At 43.8% G+C, this 20747-nt stretch overlaps 1 protein-coding gene across 1 annotated transcript in view; it reads right to left on the bottom strand.

Annotated features, from left to right (window-relative positions):
• PLEKHM3 (pleckstrin homology domain containing M3) overlaps positions 1-20747 on the bottom strand; it is a gene marked incomplete at its 3' end in the record, with an annotated part of 181701 nt that overhangs the window by 72442 nt on the left and 88512 nt on the right. The window contains exon 6 of the mRNA XM_082658307.1: positions 8481-8544. Coding sequence (XP_082514433.1) covers positions 8481-8544 — 64 coding nt within the window. The remainder of the gene's footprint in view (positions 1-8480; positions 8545-20747) is intronic.

Raw genomic sequence — 20747 nt, 5'->3', positions numbered from 1 at the left:
GCAATTCCACCTTTAGTAAGAGTGACACTAACCTTACTTTCTATCTTTAAGTAAACTGTCTTTGAAACCAGGCCCTCACCTAGTCAGTATTACAATGCTTTTTAATACGCGGGAAACAACAACACAAACTCCAAATCAACAACAAAACCCAGATGGCTGGAAGCCAAAGTAGACATGGGGGCCAGGAATGTGGACTCCGGGAAAATGATCTCAGTGCTGACCGAGCACCATCCAGGGGTATAGTTGCATCTTCATCTACTAGCAGGCTGTTTATACTCGAGGGGCTCACGGTTGGCTTCTGGACTCCTTATCTCTGAGCTCGTTCTCACCTGGACCACAAGCCTCTCCATCCAACACTCAGCACCCAAGGTCATCTTTCTGACCTCGTTTTCCAACAGGAGCAAGAACTGTGCCCTTGGCTAGCCACATTTCCTGCCGCAGCCCCCGTCGGCCTTCCCCAGTCCTTCACCGCATCTGTGGGCTGAGTGTGTGGTTGTAGTCAGGGGTGGGGCCTGGATCTGCAGGCAGGCAAAGTTTTCTCTGGGCAAAGGCTAACCAGCTGGCACAAGGAACAATCTGCACTACCACCTTGTTAATCATCTGTATTAACCCACTCGGCTAATCGGCCCCATCACCAAAACGCCAGCAGTCATGATCAGCAGGCCTCCGAGGACTGAATGCCTCAGGGAAGGAGTCAGAAGACCCAGGCTCCAGTCCTGGTACTTGTCACTTCTCCCTCTCCCCTTCCCCCGGGATCTGAAACACCGTGAGGCAGGAACTGTTCCCACCTGCTCTCCTGACAACAGTGACTTTCCATTTGCCCTGCTGCCAACCTGCCAGTCCTTCAAAGAGCAACTTTCGGTCCCTTCACTTCACCCTGAAACACCCACATTCACTGTTTAAAACCCCCCTTATTTAAAAGGAATGATTTGTTCCCCGAATGACTTACGGTCCTCTTTCCTAACTCATTCACTGGCTGCACCGACCCTGATGAAAGCTGCTAACAGAGATTTAGTGATGTTTTAATGGAGGCCTCATTCTGGTCTCGTCCCAGATTATGCCCAGGGGCTTCTGAAGGCTGTGACGGCTGCAGGGGACACAGGCTCTGGCCATGGAGCAACACAGACAAGCTGTCACGCTTTGTTTTTCTGCTGGTTAAATCCAAATGCTCCTAATTAGTTAAACTGACCGCTAAGGCCAGGGTGGACAATGGCGTGGGGATCAGGGGTGCTGAGAGGCTATGAATACAAGTTCCTTGGGCTCCTGAGGCCTGGGGACCAGTGACTTGGTTGTGGGCACTGAGGCACTGTGTCCCTGGGGGCTGCAGATTCAAAGACGTCAGCCCTCGTGTGAATAAAGGTCATCACCTGTTACTTCTTCGGTGAAAGGGCAGCTGTGCTGGGTGCCCACTTAGGCTCAGCCTTTGTCTGCTGACTCTGTGAATAGCACCCACAGAGAATAACATTCTCTGATTCTGTGTTTGCTTGGTGGGGCAGAGCCACAGAAAATAACTCGCGAACTTCCTCGAAGAAGTATTCAGCCAAGTATGTTTTTAAAAAGTGGCCTCGAAATGCCTTGAACGTCACCTTTTGGTGGTTGTACTCACTAGCTAGAACACACTAGAAAATCTTCATGGTAGGGCCACCAATTTGCATTGTTTCTTCAGGAGCCAATTCTGACAAATGTTTAGGTCACAAGGATGACAATTCCTGAACTCCATGGGTGTGGGGGACTAGAGAAAAAGCTAACTGAAAAGCCAGCTAGCAGTTCAAGAAGGTTTAATGTTCAGAAAGTTTGCAACATTGAACAACCCACTGTTGCTCCAATATGTAAAAAGCAGAGATTTTATTTGGTTTTAGAATTCTGTGCATTATTTTACAAAGTAGCATTTCTTTTTTTTGTTTGTTTTTTCATCTCCCTCTTTTTTTGTTGTTTTTGTTTTTGTTTTTTGTGGTACGCGGGCCTCTCACTGTTGTGGCCTCTCCCGTTGCGGAGCACAGACTCCAGACGCGCAGGCTCAGCGGCCATGGCTCACGGGTCCAGCTGCTCCACGGCATGTGGGATCTTCCCGGACCGGGGCACGAACCCGTGTCCCCTGCATCGGCAGGCGGACTCTCAACCACTGCGCCACCAGGGAAGCCCCATCTCCCTCTTTTTTAAATTAAAAAAAAATTTTTTTCATTGGGGTATAGTTGTTTTACAATGTTGTGTTAGTTTCTACTGTACGGTGAAGTGGAGTTCCCTGTGCTACACAGCAGGTTCTCATTAGTTATCTATTTTATACATATTAGCGTATATATGTCAATTCCAGCATTACTAATATCATTTTGTTTAAGGGCTTATGTTAAATTAATTCGTTTGCTTTTCTTTTAAAGGAAGAGAGTGCGAATGAGTTCAGGATACTGTATGTATGTGTGTGTATTTATCCATCCATCCATTGATTCATTGAACATTTACATGCCCAGTTGCTTAGTATAAATGTTCATTGCTTTAGCATAAAACAAACAGTTCAGACTGTTCTAGGCCCCCTGGAAAGGCAGTATGCATCTGATTTGCTCCTCGCTTTTCAAGGCTCTTGAGGGCTATGGGTCCTCTCCCCTGGCACCCTTCCCACTTCACATCTCTTAGTAAGTACTCCAAATTTCAGACTCTTCCATCATTTTCTCATAATTAAAACTTATCTATTGAAATCTTTCTCCCCTCAGTTGATTATCCTGTGCTTTCAACTTATTAATAAGACAAAAGAATTTGTGCCAAAATAATAATTTACTCTTCTCAGGTAATATACAGGCATACCTCAGACATACTGTGGGTTCAGCTCCAGAGCACTGAGATAAAGCAAATATCACCATAAAGCGAGTCATATGAATTTTTGGTTTCCCAGTACATATGAAAATTGTTTACACTACACTGCAGTCTATTAAGTGTACAAGCATTATGTCTAAAAATAAGTACATGCCTTGGGCTTCCCTGGTGGCGCAGTGGTTGAGAGTCCACCTGCCGATGCAGGGGACGTGGGTTTGTGCCCCGGTCCAGGAGGATCCCACATGCCGCGGAGCGGCTGGGCCCGTGAGCCATGGCCGCTGAGCCTGCGCGTCCGGAGCCTGTGCTCTGCAACAGGAGAGGCCACTGCTCCGCAATGGGAGAGGCCACAACAGTGAGAGGCCAGCTTACCACAAAAACAAAAACAAACAAAACAAACAAACAAAAAGCACATGCCTTAATTAAAAAGTACTTTATTTCTAAAAGCTGCTGACCATTATCTGACAATGCAGGGTTGCCACGAACCTTCAATAGGTGAAAAACACAATATCTGCAAAGTGCAATAAAATGCAATAAAATGAGGTATGCCTCAGTTTCATATTAACTAGAATCGAATGGCCTTAACCTGGAGGCAGGGGCTAGTTTGAAAACTCAGGGCCCAGGGAAGGTGAACAATGGGGAAGCCAGCTCCTGAGATGGTCCCACAAGAGGTGTGTGTGTGTGTTGGCAGGTGCGGTGGTGAGCGGTGGAGGGAGCGGGTGAGGAGGGGGCCACCCTAACCCACCGCCCCACCCCTGGGATCATCCAGTACCCTTTCTCACGGATCGGGTACAAATAGAATCATTCACTGCTTAACTTACATACGTCCCAAAGGTGAGTAACACCAGAAGAGTTAGTCATTTATAGACATTTTAGGTTTTTGTCACAAGAGCACAGGTAGCCACAATTTAGAAGTCAAGTCTGACCGTTCCTTTCAGCAAGTAGAAGGAACTTCAGAAGAAGCCTCCTATCACTTACACGGTCCGAGGAATGACACAGTAAACCATGGCTCCGATTTGCTCCTTAATAGCAGCCAGGATCTCTTGAACGCTAACTCACATACACTAATGTATTCTGCTGATAAGATGTGGGACGTTCTTGTCAGTGTTAAAAGCACCAAAGGGATCTGAGTAAGGAGAAGGTTTGTCGCACACTCAACAGGGAAAGGGGAGAACTAACACAAAAAGCTAACGCACTGAGGGTTACAGTATTGTCTCTGCTGTCCCACTGGAGCATATCTTTTTATTGTATTCCTGTTGTAAAGTCTTCCCTTGAATTTCTGATAATGCTGGGTAGACTGAAAATAACGAAACATAAATTCTATTCTACTTTCCCTTCTCAAAGTATCCAAGTGGGAAAAAAGCTCTTAGAAAGCAGCCCCATTTCCCCATTAAAAACACGCACCAGCACCAGTCCATTCATTCACATACGCTTAGCCATTGCCTGCCAAATCCTTTCTGAGGAATTGTTCTATCATTTCAAAACACCACCATGCATTCAAACCTCCTGAAAGTTTGTTTATAAGATTTTACCTTTTAAAAAACCAGTATATTCTGTCAGATTTACATTCAAAGAGCATAGGTTGAATGTTCTTCTAACAATATCTACTTTGCTGAACAGAAATTCATTTGAAATTCCAAACTTAAATGAATAACTCAAACGGGTGTGCCCTCCTCAACCCCCCCACCCAGCTCCCGGGATTTGGAGAGTCTCTGCCCCCATCTTCTTCGCCCTTCCTTGGTCCTGCTACTAGGACAGGAGAAGTATTGATACTTGCTCTGTCTTACATGTTAAAATGCCGCCACTGATTAGGTAATGACTGTGTGGGGGTCAACTACTACCTTTGCCTGTGCTAGGAAAACCCAGTGAGCAACTTATTTACTGGTGAAATAAAAAGACAGTTAGGGGCTTCCCTGGGGGCGCAGTGGTTAAGAATCCGCCTGCCAATGCAGGGGACATGGGTTTGAGCCCTGGTCCGGGAAGATCCCACATGCCGCGGAGCAACTAAGCCTGTGCGCCACAACTACTGAGCCTACACTCTAGAGCCCGTGAGTCACAACTACTGAGCCCACGAGCCACAACTACTGAAGCCCGCGCGCCTAGAGCCCATGCTCCACAACAAGAGAAGCCACCGCAATGAGAAGCCCATGCAGCGCAATGAAGAGTAGCCCCCGCTTGCTGCAACTAGAGAAAGACTGCATGCAGCAACGAAGACCCAACACAGCCAAAAGAAAAAAAAAAGACAATTAGGGACTCTGCACCGGCATAAGCTACAAATGTTGCCAATAATTGGCAACGCTGAGCACTCACTGGCCAGTGGGCAGGTGACTACAGCTCCCAGAACAACTAGAGGGAGTCCCCTTTGCTAAGCAGTGTCAGTGGGTGCTATTTATTTCCCAGGTCCAAGTGTACAAAAGTAGAGAGAGTGCGTGCAAAGAGGCCAGTGAATTCAAATACTAAGAAGAGGAGGAAAAACTGTCTTGAATGTCATTTCAGAGGCATTAAGGGAGTTTGAAATCTTCTGCCAATTTGTTGAATTGAGTCTACCTGCTGAAACTTTTGGGATTGTTACTTATAAAAATGAAAACAGAGAGACAGAAAAAGGTTGCACATTTTTTGCTACCAGAATTCTTTCAGCATCTTTATTTGGGTGGTATTAGTGTTTTGTTTACTACATTATTTTAAGATTATTGTATATTTACTTAAATTATAAATCCCCTTTTACCATGTTTATTAAATTTTTACCTTTTTTTTCTTTCTGGAGAGGAAGATATCTACATTTTGTTTTTTAAATAAAAGCTAATGGGAAAACTCAAATTCACTTGAGAGAAACTTGTAGAAAGGAACCTAGGCCTTTAGGAAGGATATTCATATTGCCATTATTTGAGATTAATTCTTCAGTTACTTGGTTGAGTTTCTTCCTCTTCCCTGCAAAAGTTATAAACTGAAATTCATTCTGCTATAGTTATTTCATATGATAGAAGAGATGCTTTTATAGAGACCTTTATTTTAGGAGTAAGGATGGGAATCAAATGGGAGAAACAACTTGCTCTGAAACTCCTGAAGCTGACTTGAAACAGGGTGATGCAGACCCCAGACAGAGGCTGAAATGGTACAGGCCGAGCTGGGGCTGGGAGCTGGGTCAGTCAGGCTGGGTTTCCTGCTACCCCTGACACGCTCTGTCACAAAGCAATAGTATTTTTCCCCCTTCTTGTGTTACCTTTTCTTACCTATTTGCAAGAACAGTTCCGATCCAGAAAACACGCCAGAAATTTACTCTGAAACCAAGGGAAGATGGGGCAGAGGTGCCCTTCAGTACTGATAGCCTAGATGTAGACAGATCAAAAGCTAAATCCAATTTAACCCACCTCAGGCAGAAAAAAATAATTGAATTAAACTTCCTCTAAATACGATAGGTTTGGGGATCTTAAATCCAGGCACAAAGAACCAGGTTAGAGTGAACTGTGGAGTAAATGGATGAAGGGAGCTCTGGCTGCCCCCGCCCACAGGGAGTTTGATAAGCTGTTGATTGCCTCTATCGCTTTACTATGGAGGCTGAAAACTGATTAAGCTGCTTAGGGGGCTCCGAGGCTGATGGCCCACCAAGAATACTGGTGCCACTGATTTAGGTAAGCTGCTCGGCATGTATGGTTTGATTATTACAATGGAGGAAAAGAAAAGAAAAGAAAAAAAGACAGCAGGGTATAGGAAAGCTTTAAAAAAGAAGGCTTTATTATGCCAAATAGCTACACTACTTTGACACCGTAAAATGAATATGGAATTACTGATTCTTTCTCTTCATCTGGTATCAAAACTCATTTTTGAAAGGCTTGCTCAAAAAGTACTCACTTTGGGGCCCACCCATTCTATTTTAAACCACCTTTACAAGAAGATGTCACTGGTGCCTTTAAACATACTTCTCCAGTGATAAGAGTCTCGGTCCTCAGATACTAAGATCAGGTAGAGTCCTAGAAAATATATAAATGTAAACTGGGTCTTGTATCTGATTCTTCCCCTTGAACACCACTGGGCAATCATAATTAAAACTGTATCTCTTTCCACTCCAGTCAGCAGATCACTGGTGCCTGATTACGTAGTAAAGGACAGCAAGACTGAAGGAGGGGAAGGAGCTGATATGTGCAAATAGGTTTAAACTGGATGTACAAGTGGAAATTAAAACCCTAGTATTCTCTCACCCTCTCCAACTAAAATGCTCTAGAACTATTTCTACCTTTTAAAATAACCTGCCTACTTCTGGTGGGATAAAGAGAACACAAAACTCTTAGTTTAAATTACTTTTCAAGGTTTTACTTATTTTTTAAGTCTTGAAAAATGAGTGAAGGATCTGAACACAGATTAAGTTGACCTCATTTCTTCTGGACAAAACAGCAAGAAACAAAAGAACCGAATCACAGCAGTTTGAGATGTTCTGAAAGTTGTCACAATTTTTTTTTTTTTGGTCATTGACTCTTGAAAGAATCCACAATATATGGAAAAGAAAGCAATGCTTTCATGTAGTGTCTGAAAGCTTCTTAGGGAGTGAGCTGTTGATTTAAATGATTAACCAAAGCTTAACATATTCAGAGTTTTGGGTTGAACAGACAAAATGTTGGTTTTCTTCCCGGCTGCTAACCTGGTCAGTCATTAAAAGGAGATACGTACACAAATAAAAGTATAAGAAGATGATTTTGACTCTTACATGCTCTGTTGTGTTTTACTAAAATTTAGCGTCATCCAACTGTTTGACGTGAGCACAAGTCAAAGAGTTTAATATATTCATTGCCTTTTATATCTTTTTTTCCCTTGTACAACTTTTTTTGTTGATATAATTCACATACCATAAAATTGACTCTTTTAAAGTATACAATTCACTGGCTGCTTTTAGTATAGTTTCAAAGTTGTGCAACCATCACCACTAATTCCAGAACACCTTCATCAGCCCCAAAGGAAACCGCACACCATCAGCAGCCACTCCTCACGCCCGGCTCTCCCCAGGCCCTGGCAACCACTCACCTACTTTGTCTCTATGGATTGGCCTATTTCGGACATCCTAAGAGAAGTCCACATAAAATAAGAATCATAAAATAGGTATTCATTTCTGTCTGGCTTCTTTCAACGTGCTGTTCTTAAGGTTCATCCGTGCTGTAGCATGTATCAGTACTTCACTCCTTTTTATGGCCGAATACTATTCCACTGCGTGGATATATGACATTTTGTTTATCCATTCATTAGCTGATGAACATTTGGGTTGTTGCCACTCTTTAGCTGTTATGAATAATGCTGCTTTGAACATTCCTGTACAAGTGTTTATGTGGACATATGTTTTCAACCCTCTAGGGTATATGCCTAGCAGTGGAATTGCTGGGTCACAGGGTAATTCTACGTTTAACTTTTTGAGGGACTGCCGAACTATTTCCCTAAGTGGCCGCACCACTTTCCATTCCCAGCAGTGTATGGGAGCTCCAGTTTCTCTATATCCTTGCCAGCATTTCTTATTGTCCTAGAATATCTTTTTATACTAAGTTTTCTTTTCTCATTCTGAACAGAAAATAATTGATTATTAGGGCTTGTGAATAAAACTACTCCAATGAGGGCAGAATTCAGTGCCAAAGCCATAATCAACAAAAACATTTTCCCAGGGAGAAAACAGAAATGAAATGGCCCCTCTAAGTGCTTACCTGCTGCAGATCAGCGAGGGAATACAGGTGGATCTGCTGAAGGAGGTATTCTCTGGGGAAAATTCTGAAAACAGACAGAAACACAGATAAATTGTGGTGTTGCCACAAAACACACTTTTTCTGAGAAGTTTCCAAGTCTCATTCAAGAATCCCTTTCCACCTAATACTCTTCCTCCCCACATCCTCTGAGAAACCTGTAATAATACCTTTTTCCAGATACTTTTCTTTCTAACACAAATACCAAAAACGGAGTAAGGGTGTGATCTTTGATTTCTGATGTAGTCCAGGGTGCTAGGAGCACAGTGCAATGGTCCAGGCCTGAGGACCAGAGTGCCAGGTTTCCTGTTCCAGCTGCGTCCCTAACAAACTGTGTCATCTCAGGGAAGTCTTAAAACCCACCTAGCTTCAGATCCTTCATTGGTTAATGAAGGTGACTGAACTTGGTGTCTTAAATCTCTTTCCAGCTCTATTAGTCTATGTCTAGATGAATAGATTTTAGAGTTGAGAAAATCAGTTGGGGGGGCAACCTGGGTGTCTTTGCCTGGAGGCTCCTATGGCTTTCATTAAGGGAGATGGCAGTGCCAAACACCACTTAGTGAGCTATCCTCTTACGTGCACAGTGATGAGTTTTGGAACCTATGTACAGATGGGAATAATGGGACAAAATATTTCAAATTGAGACTCCCTGACAAAGTCCAATATCTTTGGCTACTGTCAATTCATAGCATCTGGATAAATGACGGTGAGTGAACAGGAAAAACAAATCAGTTAGGGACAAGCAAACAGGTACCGAAGCATAGATGGTTAGAAAACACCACACACACACACACACACACACACACACACACGTATACACAAAACAAAACTCATGGTGCTAGCATTTTCTCTTTGTCTTAGGATACAAGAAAATTGCATAATACCACCTAAATGAAAGAAGCCACCAACTCAATTAACATTTATGACTATCTGCTACATGCCAAGCACTGTGCCAAGGCACTAGGAATTATGAATTATGAGTGAGACAGTCACAGTACCTGAGCATATCAGAGCATATCAAGGAGAATAAAGTCAAGCTAGGGAAAGATACATAAATTGATCATTACAACACAACATGGTAACATGAAAATAAGAGTTATATGCACAGGGTACATATTTTTAGATTGGTCTAGCATGGTAGGTCCCAACCTTGGCCGTCTATTAGAATCACTTGGGAAGCTTTTGAAAATAATAGGGCATAAGTATGGGTAGAACCCAGAAATCAGTCCTCAAACGAAAACTCTTGTGGTGATTAGTGCAGCCAAGGTTTAGAACCACTGGCCTAACTCGTAGCTTGTTGGGGAATTCATTACTCAGTCTTTCAATTAAGTATGCATTACTGGACAAATCCTAGAGATTAAGTCCTTTACCCTTCCATTCATCTATCTAGCCATCCAATTCTGGTTAAGCACAACTGTGCACCAGCTCCTGTACTAGGCCACTGAAAAAAGGGCACTGGGCCAATTAGGTGAAGTTCATCCCCCATGGAGGTCTGGGACAGGCATATTCTAGTTTGGAGCACTCCTGATAAATATATGATAGGCTCTGAAGATTTCTGCTGAAAATTCCTGTTTCATCCACAAGAGTGCGAACGGACCAAGTGAGTGACACGGCCCTTATACTCTGGGGAATAAAATTCAGTTCCTAAGGGTAGGCTCCCTTCAACTCTAATGGTTTGGGGCCGAACCTGTGGCAGGTAGCAGCACATAGTCCCAGCCCAGCTGGGGAGGGTGTAGGGAAAGTGCTCAATCCCTCCATGTGGGATGAAGCTTCCCTACAAAGAGGGCCCCCTACTGTAGAAGGTAGACCACGGTCCCAGGAGGGACCATGAGACATGACCAACTTCCATTTTCAATAACACACACGTATGACAGAGATGGTCGAGAGGGCTACTCCTCATGACCCCCTACAGGATTAACAATAAGAGAAGTCTGCTTCAGGTGTGGCCCTCAACGTACATCATTTAATTCTCACAACAACCCCGCGTGGTAAGTACAACCTCCATTTTATGTGAGAGGGAACTGAGGCTCAGAGGCAAAAACTAATTTGCCCAGGGTCACAAGCTGGGATTCAAGGCCAGGACTTTCTGACGCCAAAGGCCTGTGCTTCTACTTTCCAGGAGATGAAGGTGGAGGAAGGAGGGAGGTGGGTTTGAGCTGACCATCTAATATAGCTATATAATACATCTCTCTTCCAGGTAGGTGTTTATGACTGTTCAGGCCAGCAGCAATATAGAGCCATTGGTCCTTTTTAAAAGAAGGAAAGTAACACTGACGCGTTTGGTCATGCCCACTTCCTGAAGGCAGCCGGGAGGGTGGAGAGACTGCAGGCAGGGACAGTCCTGACCACGTACCCCAGCGGCTCTTCCAGGGTAACCACAAGGCGAAAGCGAAAGGGGTGAGTGTGTAGACACAGGAGAACTTCTGGAAGAACTGACAGCATTTGGAATTGAAGGCGACTCTGAAGTCCTAGCTTGGGAGACAGGATGGTGATGTCATTGGCCAACACAGGGCAGGCTGCTGGGGGGAGGGGGAAAAGCATTGAGATTTAATTGTGCTGAATATCAAGTGCTTGTGTGGAGGACAGCAGGCGTGGCCCTTGCGGATGTGGGGCGAGAGATGTGGAAGAGCCAGGGGCACTTCTGACAGCCGCACAGAAGGGACAGCTGAAGCTCTGGGAACGGAGGGAGCAGACCTTGGAGGAAAATGAACGGAAGCGGGGCTGAGTGTGAACAGGGGTTTTTACTTTTTTTTACCTTACAAAGCCTAGAATTATCTGAAGTACACTTTGGTAGTCTGCAATTTTTCTCATGCTTGAAAAATTGTTTTGAAAATAATCAGGATGTTCACGTGTACGTGAGTTCCTAACATTTCCTCCTTTTGTGAAATGTTTGTGCCCTTATACCCTTCACCTGGCTTCCCCTAATGGTAACACCTTACACAACCATGGTGCATTGATCAAAACTAAGAAATGAACTATTATGTAAATTAGACCGTATTCAGATTTCACCAGTTGTTTCACTAATGTCCTTTTTCTGTTCAAGGATCCAATCCAGAACACGAGATTGCATTTATAGATTTAAAAATGTATATCAGTATTTGCAAGATGACTTGAGACCCAAACATCACGTGCAGAAAAGCAAGCCTAGGACGCAGTCTTTCAGTGGAGGTCACTAGGGTAGCAAAGTATGATAATCTACTATGGGGACAGAGGATGTCTAAGTGTGGTTGAATGGGAGGAATAACCTTTTTCAGAGGCAATTGCCTCATAATGAAATCCCTTAAGTAAAGTAAAATGAAGGCAATGTGGCAGCAGGGCTGAGAAACAGACGGACTGAACTAAACAAGCAGGCTGGAAAATCATTTCAAGATGAGCTCCTGCCTTTTCCATTGGTTTATACACATGTAGGCCAGCTGGAGAAAGAGTCAGAAGGAAGGTGACTGAAATGAACTCTAGCAGGGACAAATGCAGGGTAGCATATCGTTAATGTTTGCTCCTTAAAGTTCTTCTCTAAAGTCCTAAAACTTCCACGACTGAGAGTACAGGATATAAGAATTAACTGCAAATTTACAAATGGAATCATACTGGTATACACTTATTAGAGTACTACAGCTAGTCAGTTCGTTATCCAGTCAACAGACACTACTGCGTGCCTAAAATGAGCTAGGTGCTGTGCTAAGGGCTGGAGACGGATATGTCCAGTGAACACAACTGATGAGCAGCAAAGAGAATTTCCAATTTCTCCTCTCTAGGCTGGGTCCCCTTTGCCTCCAAACACTGTTCATTACTCTTCTCACAATAACCGGCCAACTTTGGACACAGTAATCTCTAATACTCCTTAAACATTATTTACACAGCTAAAGTGAGCTGTGTATGTAGTGTTTCTGTGTGTAAATATATTTCACATATTTATTTTCTCTTCCCCTCTGGAAGCGATTCTAAGCCCCTCCAGAAGCACCGTATCTGCTGTCTCCTCTCTGGCACTCTTCAGTGTCTAAGACTATAATTTACAAGAGGTCAGCCTAACGACACAAAGAACTGGAAAATGCAATATATGCAGAAAAGATAAAGGAACTGAGCTTGTTGTGTTTGGAGAAGATGTTGTGTCCAGGAGATTTACTGGTGGCCATAAAAAATACAGACTTTTAAGATAGATAATGCCAATCAGCTTTTCTTCTCTCTGAGGATGGAAATTATATCAAGAAAGCATTGAAGTCAAATATGAGAATAAATTTCCTGAGAGGGAAGACTGAGCAGCATTAAAATGTGTCTCTTACAGGGATGCATTTTAATGTAAATAAAAGAAGAAAAAGATCTGTTGCAGTTATTTAGAGGTAGGGGCTTGCTCTTCTGCTTAGAGGAGGAAAGGATTTCAAAGGCGGGGCCAGATGACCCCGTCAGTTTGTTCCTCTTTTTCATTGCTGGAGCCGTCAAGGCAGGCTGAATTGGCACGACATTCTTGGAATATCTTTTCTTTTTTAAATTACAAATTTTTTTTAAAGGTTTCAGTCCATTTACAGTTATTACAAAATACTGGTTATATTCCCCGTGTTGTACAACACATCCTTGTAGCCTATCTTACACCTACTAGCTTATACCTCCTACACCCACGCCCACCCTATATTGTGTCCGCCCTCCACCGCTGGTAACTACTAGTTTGTTCTCTGTATCAGGGAGTCTGCTTCTTTTTTGTTATATTCACTAGTTTGTTGTATTTTTTAGATTCCACATATAAGTGATATCATACAGTGTTTGTCTTTCTCTGAATATCTTCTTTAGGCTGATGTCCACAGGGGAAGTGCAGGGCAAATAATGATATAAAAGCCAAGCCCCGAAAAGCACAGGCAACATCCCATCTGGGTGATCCCCAGGGTTTCCCCCACTGTGGCTTTGGTGTACAAGGAACTGGCCTTGTACCTGGCCCGTCTGACAGGAGCTCTTTAGGAAATGGATGGAACAAGCAGGGCCTCCCAGGGCTCAGTTGTGGAAGGGATTGTGGAGAACCCGGAGGCCTGCGGTGTGCTTGGGTAGCATTAAGCTGCCTCTGGCAGATCTGACTAGGAGAGGATAGGGCTCTGCAGGGGACCAGAGATGAACCTGCAGCCACTTCGGGCACTGCTAGGGGACCCACTCACGTCTGGGAGGCAAGGTTTGGCACCCCCTTGAGAGCCATGGCAGAACTCATTTGATAATTTTACTATTAATGTATTCAATAAAGGATGGATGATTGTTTGCATGTTTTGGTCAGAAAACACAACTTGTGATCACCATATGGCCCAGGAATTTAATGCAGATGAAGCCCCGTCTTATGACCTCTGTGACTCGTCACTACAGCTAAGAACCTAAAATCAGAAGCTAAAATCAGCGCACACTTTCACTGCAATGAGCGGATGCTGGGTATGTATGTGGCAGAAAATTTGGAGAAGACACGGTTTTTTTTCCAATACATACAGACAAGTGAGATAAACAGACAAGTAAACAGACAGCTCCAGCTCCAGCGTGGAGTGCAGGGCTGAGTGGAGCCTGCAGGACACCTGTTCAAGAAAGGTCTCAGAGAACCGACAGGTCAGAATCCATCTGGAGGAGTGGAAGAATGGATATTGCAGGTAGAGGGTGCAGCATGGCTAAGAGCAGAGAGGCCAGGACGAACATAATTCTTTCAGGGAACAGGCTCTGTATGCGTATATATGTGTATATGTGTCCATGCTGGGGGCTGGGGGGACTGCAGGGTGTGAGCTCAGGAAGTTAGGGTGTAGCCAGACATGCGAGGGCTTAGATGCCTAGAGAAGAGCCTACCCACAAAGAGATGAGTGCCTCAAGCAAGAGAAGGGGACAGCATTAGATTTGCACCTTTAAAAGATCATTGACAGCAGAAGGGGGAAAAGACTGAAGAGATGGATAATTCTGGAGATAAACTAGGTGAGAAATGTTGGGGGCCTGAACAGAATTTAAACGGTTGCCCTAGGGTTGGAGAGAAATGGCCTACCACAGACAGCTTTCTCCAATGATCCACAGGTCATGAAGACTAATGGGAAACGGAGGCTGGGAAGGAGCCTGGCACTGCTCGTGGTTTTCCAGCTGGGCCAGTAGGTAAATGGAAGTTCCATCTACTAACACAGGGAATAATGAGGAGGAGTCACCTTTGGGGAGAAAGGGTGGCTCAGCTGTCGGGGCAGAGGTGTGGAATGTCCAAGTGGAGTCATCTGTGAGTCCAGGGAGGAGAGCTGTGTGCCTACAGGTGAAGACATGAAAATGAGGAAGACCCCGAGACAGTACACATGAGTGCAACGGAAAAGACTGGACACTGGCAAAACAATACTATTAAAGGAACGGCCACAGGAAGAAAGCTGGGAAGAAGCAGTTTGACAGGAGAAAAAGCGGAAGAGCCAGCATCCAGGAAGCCAAGGAAGGAGACAATTTCAAGGACAAAGAGGGTCAATGGCATCAGAGGCAGAGGAGAGGTCACATAATCCGGGGAAGACTCTCATGAGGCCTGAAAGGTGCCTGCTGGTTTTGGCAAAGGGGAATTCACCAGTGACCTTAGGACAGTATCCAGGAGGAAGAGGGACACCAGACTGCAGAGGGGTGAAGGACTGTGGAATATTCTTTTAAGAAACTAACTTTAAAAGAGAGAAACTAGGCCGTAGCTACAGAAGGATGCAGGACTAAGAAAGGATTCTTTTCTTAGAGATGGGAGCCACTTGGGCATATCTATATGCTAAAATGAAGAAGCTAGTATAGAAGCCAAAGCTGCAGATAGAAAAGTAAGGAAAATGACAGAGCCTGAGCTAGTAAAGGCCTAGAGGAAATGGGATGTGGACCCAGCTAGGAGCTCTTCCAAATACACATTTGTGTGTGTGTGAGGGTGCACGTACCTATACACACACTCTGCATTTTGAAATGCTTCAAGTTTCTACTAAAATGTTATGTAAAAGGTAACTAACTACTAATTTCTCCAATGTTCCGTCCAAACTTCAACATGTTAGGAACGGAAAGCTACAGATTACAGCTAGTTGTCTGACTTGGCAATCCTTTGGTAAACGGCCTCTTTGCTGCGGGATGGTGCTGCCTTTTGTTTCTGGTGAGGCGGCTGTGTTTAGGGTTCTCTGTGCGGTAAGTGACCTCACTGTACTGTAGGCCTATTCATCATCAGGTCTGACAGCATTTCACCAAGAAGCCAACCACAAGGACAGCCCTGCTCATGCCAGTGCAACTTCTTCTGGTTGGCCCTGATGTCAAAGCCAGAGGACAAACGTGATAAGGAGAGTCAACCCCACACTTCACTCACCCATCAAGGGAAACTGCATCACTGGCAGGTGGCACTGTCAAGTTCTCTGATACCAAAGAACAATGAAGAAACCTGCTAAAGGATCATGGAAACCAGCTAGCACAGCTGTTTCTAGTGCCAACATTTTCTGTTTTATCACCTTTAGGATTTCCTGACATACTGAGAGGGTAACTTAGGCTTCATTTATAGATTGTTCCAATGAGAAAAGTAAGAAAAGATGAAAATCAAAAGGGAAGAAGGTCACATATGATTCATTTCCCTTATATTACACAGCTGGTACTTGGGGTTAAAAATGCAGAAATAATGGCCTAAGAAATCAAAGGCAGTAGTCTATATAAAACACGTAGGGGGTCCTCTTCTATTTTGGACCAGGACACTGAGTCAAATACATCAAGACTCATTTAACCTGACTAATTTCTGGGAACTTCAACTCAGTTCCCACCAAGCCCTGATGCTCATGAGAGAAAAGGGACTAAGTCAGGCACACCCTTTGCAGGATTTTGATAGATTCAGTAATATCGCCATTTCCCTGAAGCTCAGTTATTTGAGCTGCATAACTGGCATTAAAAAACCCAATGATTAAAATGAAAAAAGTCTGAATGAAAATATCTCAGCACATGTAATAGACAGGCTTTAAAGGAAAGATCTCCCTCCCTTCCTGTGTGTCGTGTGTCTCTGTCTCTCTCTCTTACACACACACACACAATAAAAAGGATAACACCAGGGCTTCCCTGGTGACGCAGTGGTTGAGAGTCCACCTGCCGATGCAGGGGACACGGGTTCGTGCCCCGGTCCGGGAAGATCCCACATGCCGCAGAGCGGCTGGGCCCATGAGCCATGGCCGCTGAGCCTGCGCGTCCGGAGCCTGTGCTCCGCAACGGGAGAGGCCACAACAGTGAGAGGCCCGCGTACCGCAAAAAAAAAAAAAAAAAAAAAGATAACACCAAAGGAAAACCTCCAATTTTGATTCTAAATCATAAGAGTCTAAAGGAAGAATACAGGTAGAAGTGCATAAGGAATAATTTAGAAAGGAAAACCATTTATTTATGAAATATTACCGTGTTCTCCAAGAATATGTGCTCCAGGTTAGGTAATCTGTACAGAATTGAGAGGGCTGCAGTATCTTTCCTTTGGAGGGCACACGCACCCACACTGAAATCAGCAAAAAGCACTGTGAAGCATCCCTAGGGAGATGCAATTTGGTGTTCTTGATATGAGCTGCAAACACTTCCTGAAATAGTTACATTAGACTGGATGTGGACAGGACTCGTATGTCCAACCATGCTCCCAGCTAATGGAAAAACAATTTTAAATCAAAGGCAGATATTGCGATAGCAACCCATGTGGAAGAAACAAGCTTCAATCATTTCAGTAGATACCTCATTTTGCTAATCTCATTGGGTGAAAAAGTGGCAAGATTGCATCAGATATTATATCTTGGAAGATAGGTATGGGAAATAAGGGTCTCTTACCAGCTCTTTCAGAAATTGTGCTTAAGTTTCTTAGCAACAATCTAAAGCCCGGAGTAGAAATACTTGGGAAGTAATTTGGGTTGTGATTATTCTGGGGTCTGATTATAGAAGTGACAGATTATATCACATTATAGATCTTAGCTCAAATTCTTACAGTATTCAACGGTTCCAAGAATATAACACTTTTCCTGCCATGAGTTTTATTTTTTTGTTGTCTCTTAGAAAATGATTTTAGATAATTTATAGATTTCATTTAATCTTAGAATAAAACACTTTTTAACTTTCTGAAGGATTTCTTGGTAAATAAAAAGCTACATGTATGTTACAGTAAAATTAATATATAACTTGCCAGAGCTCCTTTTTCAAAGTTGTTATCAGTCTGTTTAGCTTTGAATGACACTTTTTTAGATAGTCTATAACTCCTTTTTAGAGTGTTGCTATCAGCATATATATTTATAAAATTTGCTGAATGAGATCTCTGGAGAAAATGAAGGAAGGGGGAGGGGCTATCAGGAGATCAGGAGGTTAGACGACTTGAAAACCTTAGTACTAGAAGTCATCCGAGGGAAAAGGAATTCTTGAAGGAGACTGAGAACGGTTGCTTTCAAAATCTATCAAAATAACATCCTGTGTTTTAGTAGTTTGAGCCCTGATAGATTCATGCAGCTAATCTGTTGAGAGTAAAGCCCCAATGACACTTTTAATTAGCTAACTTGAAAACTAGCTACAAAGTCTGGCTAATATTAAGTCTTACAGAGAACATAAAGAGCTGTGTTCATTTACTGAGCTTAAAGAAGTGTTATCTATTTGCTTGAAGTGCTAATAACCACTGGTCTTTAATGAGACTAATTTAGTGATAATATTATGGCTAAAATGGGCTTATTCTTCTAAAAGCCAATATTAACCAGACTTTGGCTAATAATCAATGGCACATTTGGATCTTAGATTTTGCTTATAAGACATTGCTCATTTGCAGTTCAGAGACACAGCAAATCAAGTCTGCATAGATTGTGTTTTAAGAATGAGGCTGCCCGAGGAGATAGGCTCTCAATGAGCTAGCCTCCTACATTAAGTGTATTCGAGTCACAAGAGCATGAAATCCTTTCTCTGTAACAGATGACCCCTCTACCTAATATGTCTGACTTATTGGGAGGTAGGGAGAAGAGGAGGTGTTGCTATGATCTCCCCCAGCTCGTGCGATCTTTTGTTGGGCACACTGAGTAATATCCTCACCTACTTCTTCCCAGATCGAGGGTGTATCAGTATGCTCATGCATCAAAACACCATTTTCACTCAGTGATTCATGACGCTTTAGACAAATATTTACCGGCATAAAAAGATGTTCACAATATACTAAGTGAAGTGATTGGGTTAAAAGTAGTAGGTACAGTATAAAACCATTTTTTAGGGAAAAAAATAATCTGCAGAGGAAGCAGTATGAAAGGATATGCACCAAAGTGGTAAGATAATGGATGACTTTCTTATTTTTGTTTTCTATGATGAACAGTATTTTTGGTAATATGAAAAACTGTTTGACCCAATTAAGTGGGCGGAATGTTGGTAACAGTACTTTATTTATTTAATTAACTTGTTCACCAAATATTTATTTGCCCCCACTCTATGTCAGGTATGGTTCTAGGCCCTGGGGATAGAGCAGTGAGCAACACAGATAAAAAGGCATGACCTTCTGTCGCTTACATTCTAGTGGTGAGGGCAGGGCCTCTGCACACGGCTGCACAGGCTGAGCAAAGCATGACCGCCTTAGCCATACGTGATGGCGCCAGAGAGGGGGACAGACAAAAATCAAACACCACTTTATGTGGTGATAAGCAGAGAATGAAGAGAGAAAGTGTGGGGCGGCGGGGCGGGCAGTGTGTGCAAAAATTTTAAATAAAGTGGTCAAGGATGCTTCAGGAACGTGACAGCTGCATACAGACCTGAAGGAGGTAAGGAAGCCAGCTACACCACTATCTGGGGAAGAGGAAAATGAGCATAGAAACTCACATGGGAGCCTGCTTGGCATATGCTCAAGGAGCAAAACAAGGCTGGTATGACTGGAACAGAGTAAAGGAGGGGGAACGTACTGGGAGATGAGGGCAGAGAGGTGATGGGGAACCAGGCTTATATGTCCTTGGCTTTTACTTGGATTGAGAGGTGACGCTATTAGATAGTTTGAATCAGAGGTGATATCATCTAATGTACACATTAACTATAGCTGTAGCCGGAAGAACAGACTGAAGGGGGTGATCAGTTACTGCAAAAATCCAGGGGAACAATGACAGTGGCTTGGACTCAGGTGGTAGCAGTGGAAGTGATGATTCTGTGGTGATTTTGAGTGGACATGTTTTGAAGGTGACGCTGATAGGACTTGCTGATAGGTTGGGTGTGGAATGTGGGAGAAAGATGTTTGGCATGAAGAGCCGTATGGGTAAAGGTGCTGGTAGGCGAATGGGGGGCCTGCAGTAGGAGCAGTTTGCTACAGGAGTGGAGGAGGGGCTACTAGCTCAGTTTGGGACATATTAAGTTTTTGTTTTTTTGTTTTTTTGTGGTACGCGGGCCTCTCACTGTTGTGGCCTCTCCCGTTGCGGAGCACAGGCTCCAGACGCGCAGGCTCAGCGGCCATGGCTCACGGGCCCAGTCGCTCCACGGCATGTGGGATCTTCACGGACCGGGGCATGAACCCGTGTCCCCTGCATCGGCAGGCGGACTCTCAACCACTGCGCCACCAGGGAAGCCCTGGGACATATTAAATTTGAGACGCTAGTGGACATCCAAAGGAGGTTTCACCCTTTGGACTTAGCTTCCTGTCCAGTGAATTCACTAGCCAGACAGACAGCTTTCCCTGGGGGTAACAAGCGAAGGAGTGGGCAGGGAATCTTGGTGAATCAGGTGACATTTCTGGGGACTGTTCCTAAGTGCTAAGCAAGCTGCTAAATTTTGCTTGAAGGAAGAGGAGGCAAGGAGAGTCTGACAGGATACGTGCGCGTGTGCACACACACACACACACACACACACACACACACACACACACACACTCATCTTTTTCTGGCACTCACCAGGATAAATAATGGTAATAAAAATGGCTGTTTTTATGATAGAAATTTCTCACCGTTCAGTAAAGCTGATATTGCAGTGAGAACTAATTCTGGATATAATTATAATTTCAAATAAAATGTGAGACCAAAGACAGGAAAAGGTGACTTAGAAGGCAGAAGAATCACGTTTGGTATTGTCTAGAGCTTCCCAATTCAAGCTGGTCAGAATGGTCCAAGCCAAGAACTAAACTTAACAAACAAGTAGGACTACCTGTTCCCCCAGAACCATCACAACTGTGCTCTAAGTAACCGGAAGGATAGGCGTGAACATTGCTTACCGGCCTCGACTAGTGTTGGAGAGAAACTAGTTTTAAATACGTATCACAATAGGAACTTTGGATTCACCAGGCACCCAATCCCCAAATCATTTGTTAAT

The sequence above is a fragment of the Grampus griseus genome (assembly GCF_964374135.1).
Source record: "Grampus griseus genome assembly, chromosome: 7".
In the NCBI taxonomy this organism is placed as follows: domain Eukaryota; kingdom Metazoa; phylum Chordata; class Mammalia; order Artiodactyla; family Delphinidae; genus Grampus; species Grampus griseus.
Note: the sequence above shows the minus strand (reverse complement) of the source record. Positions and strands in the feature narration are given on the sequence as shown.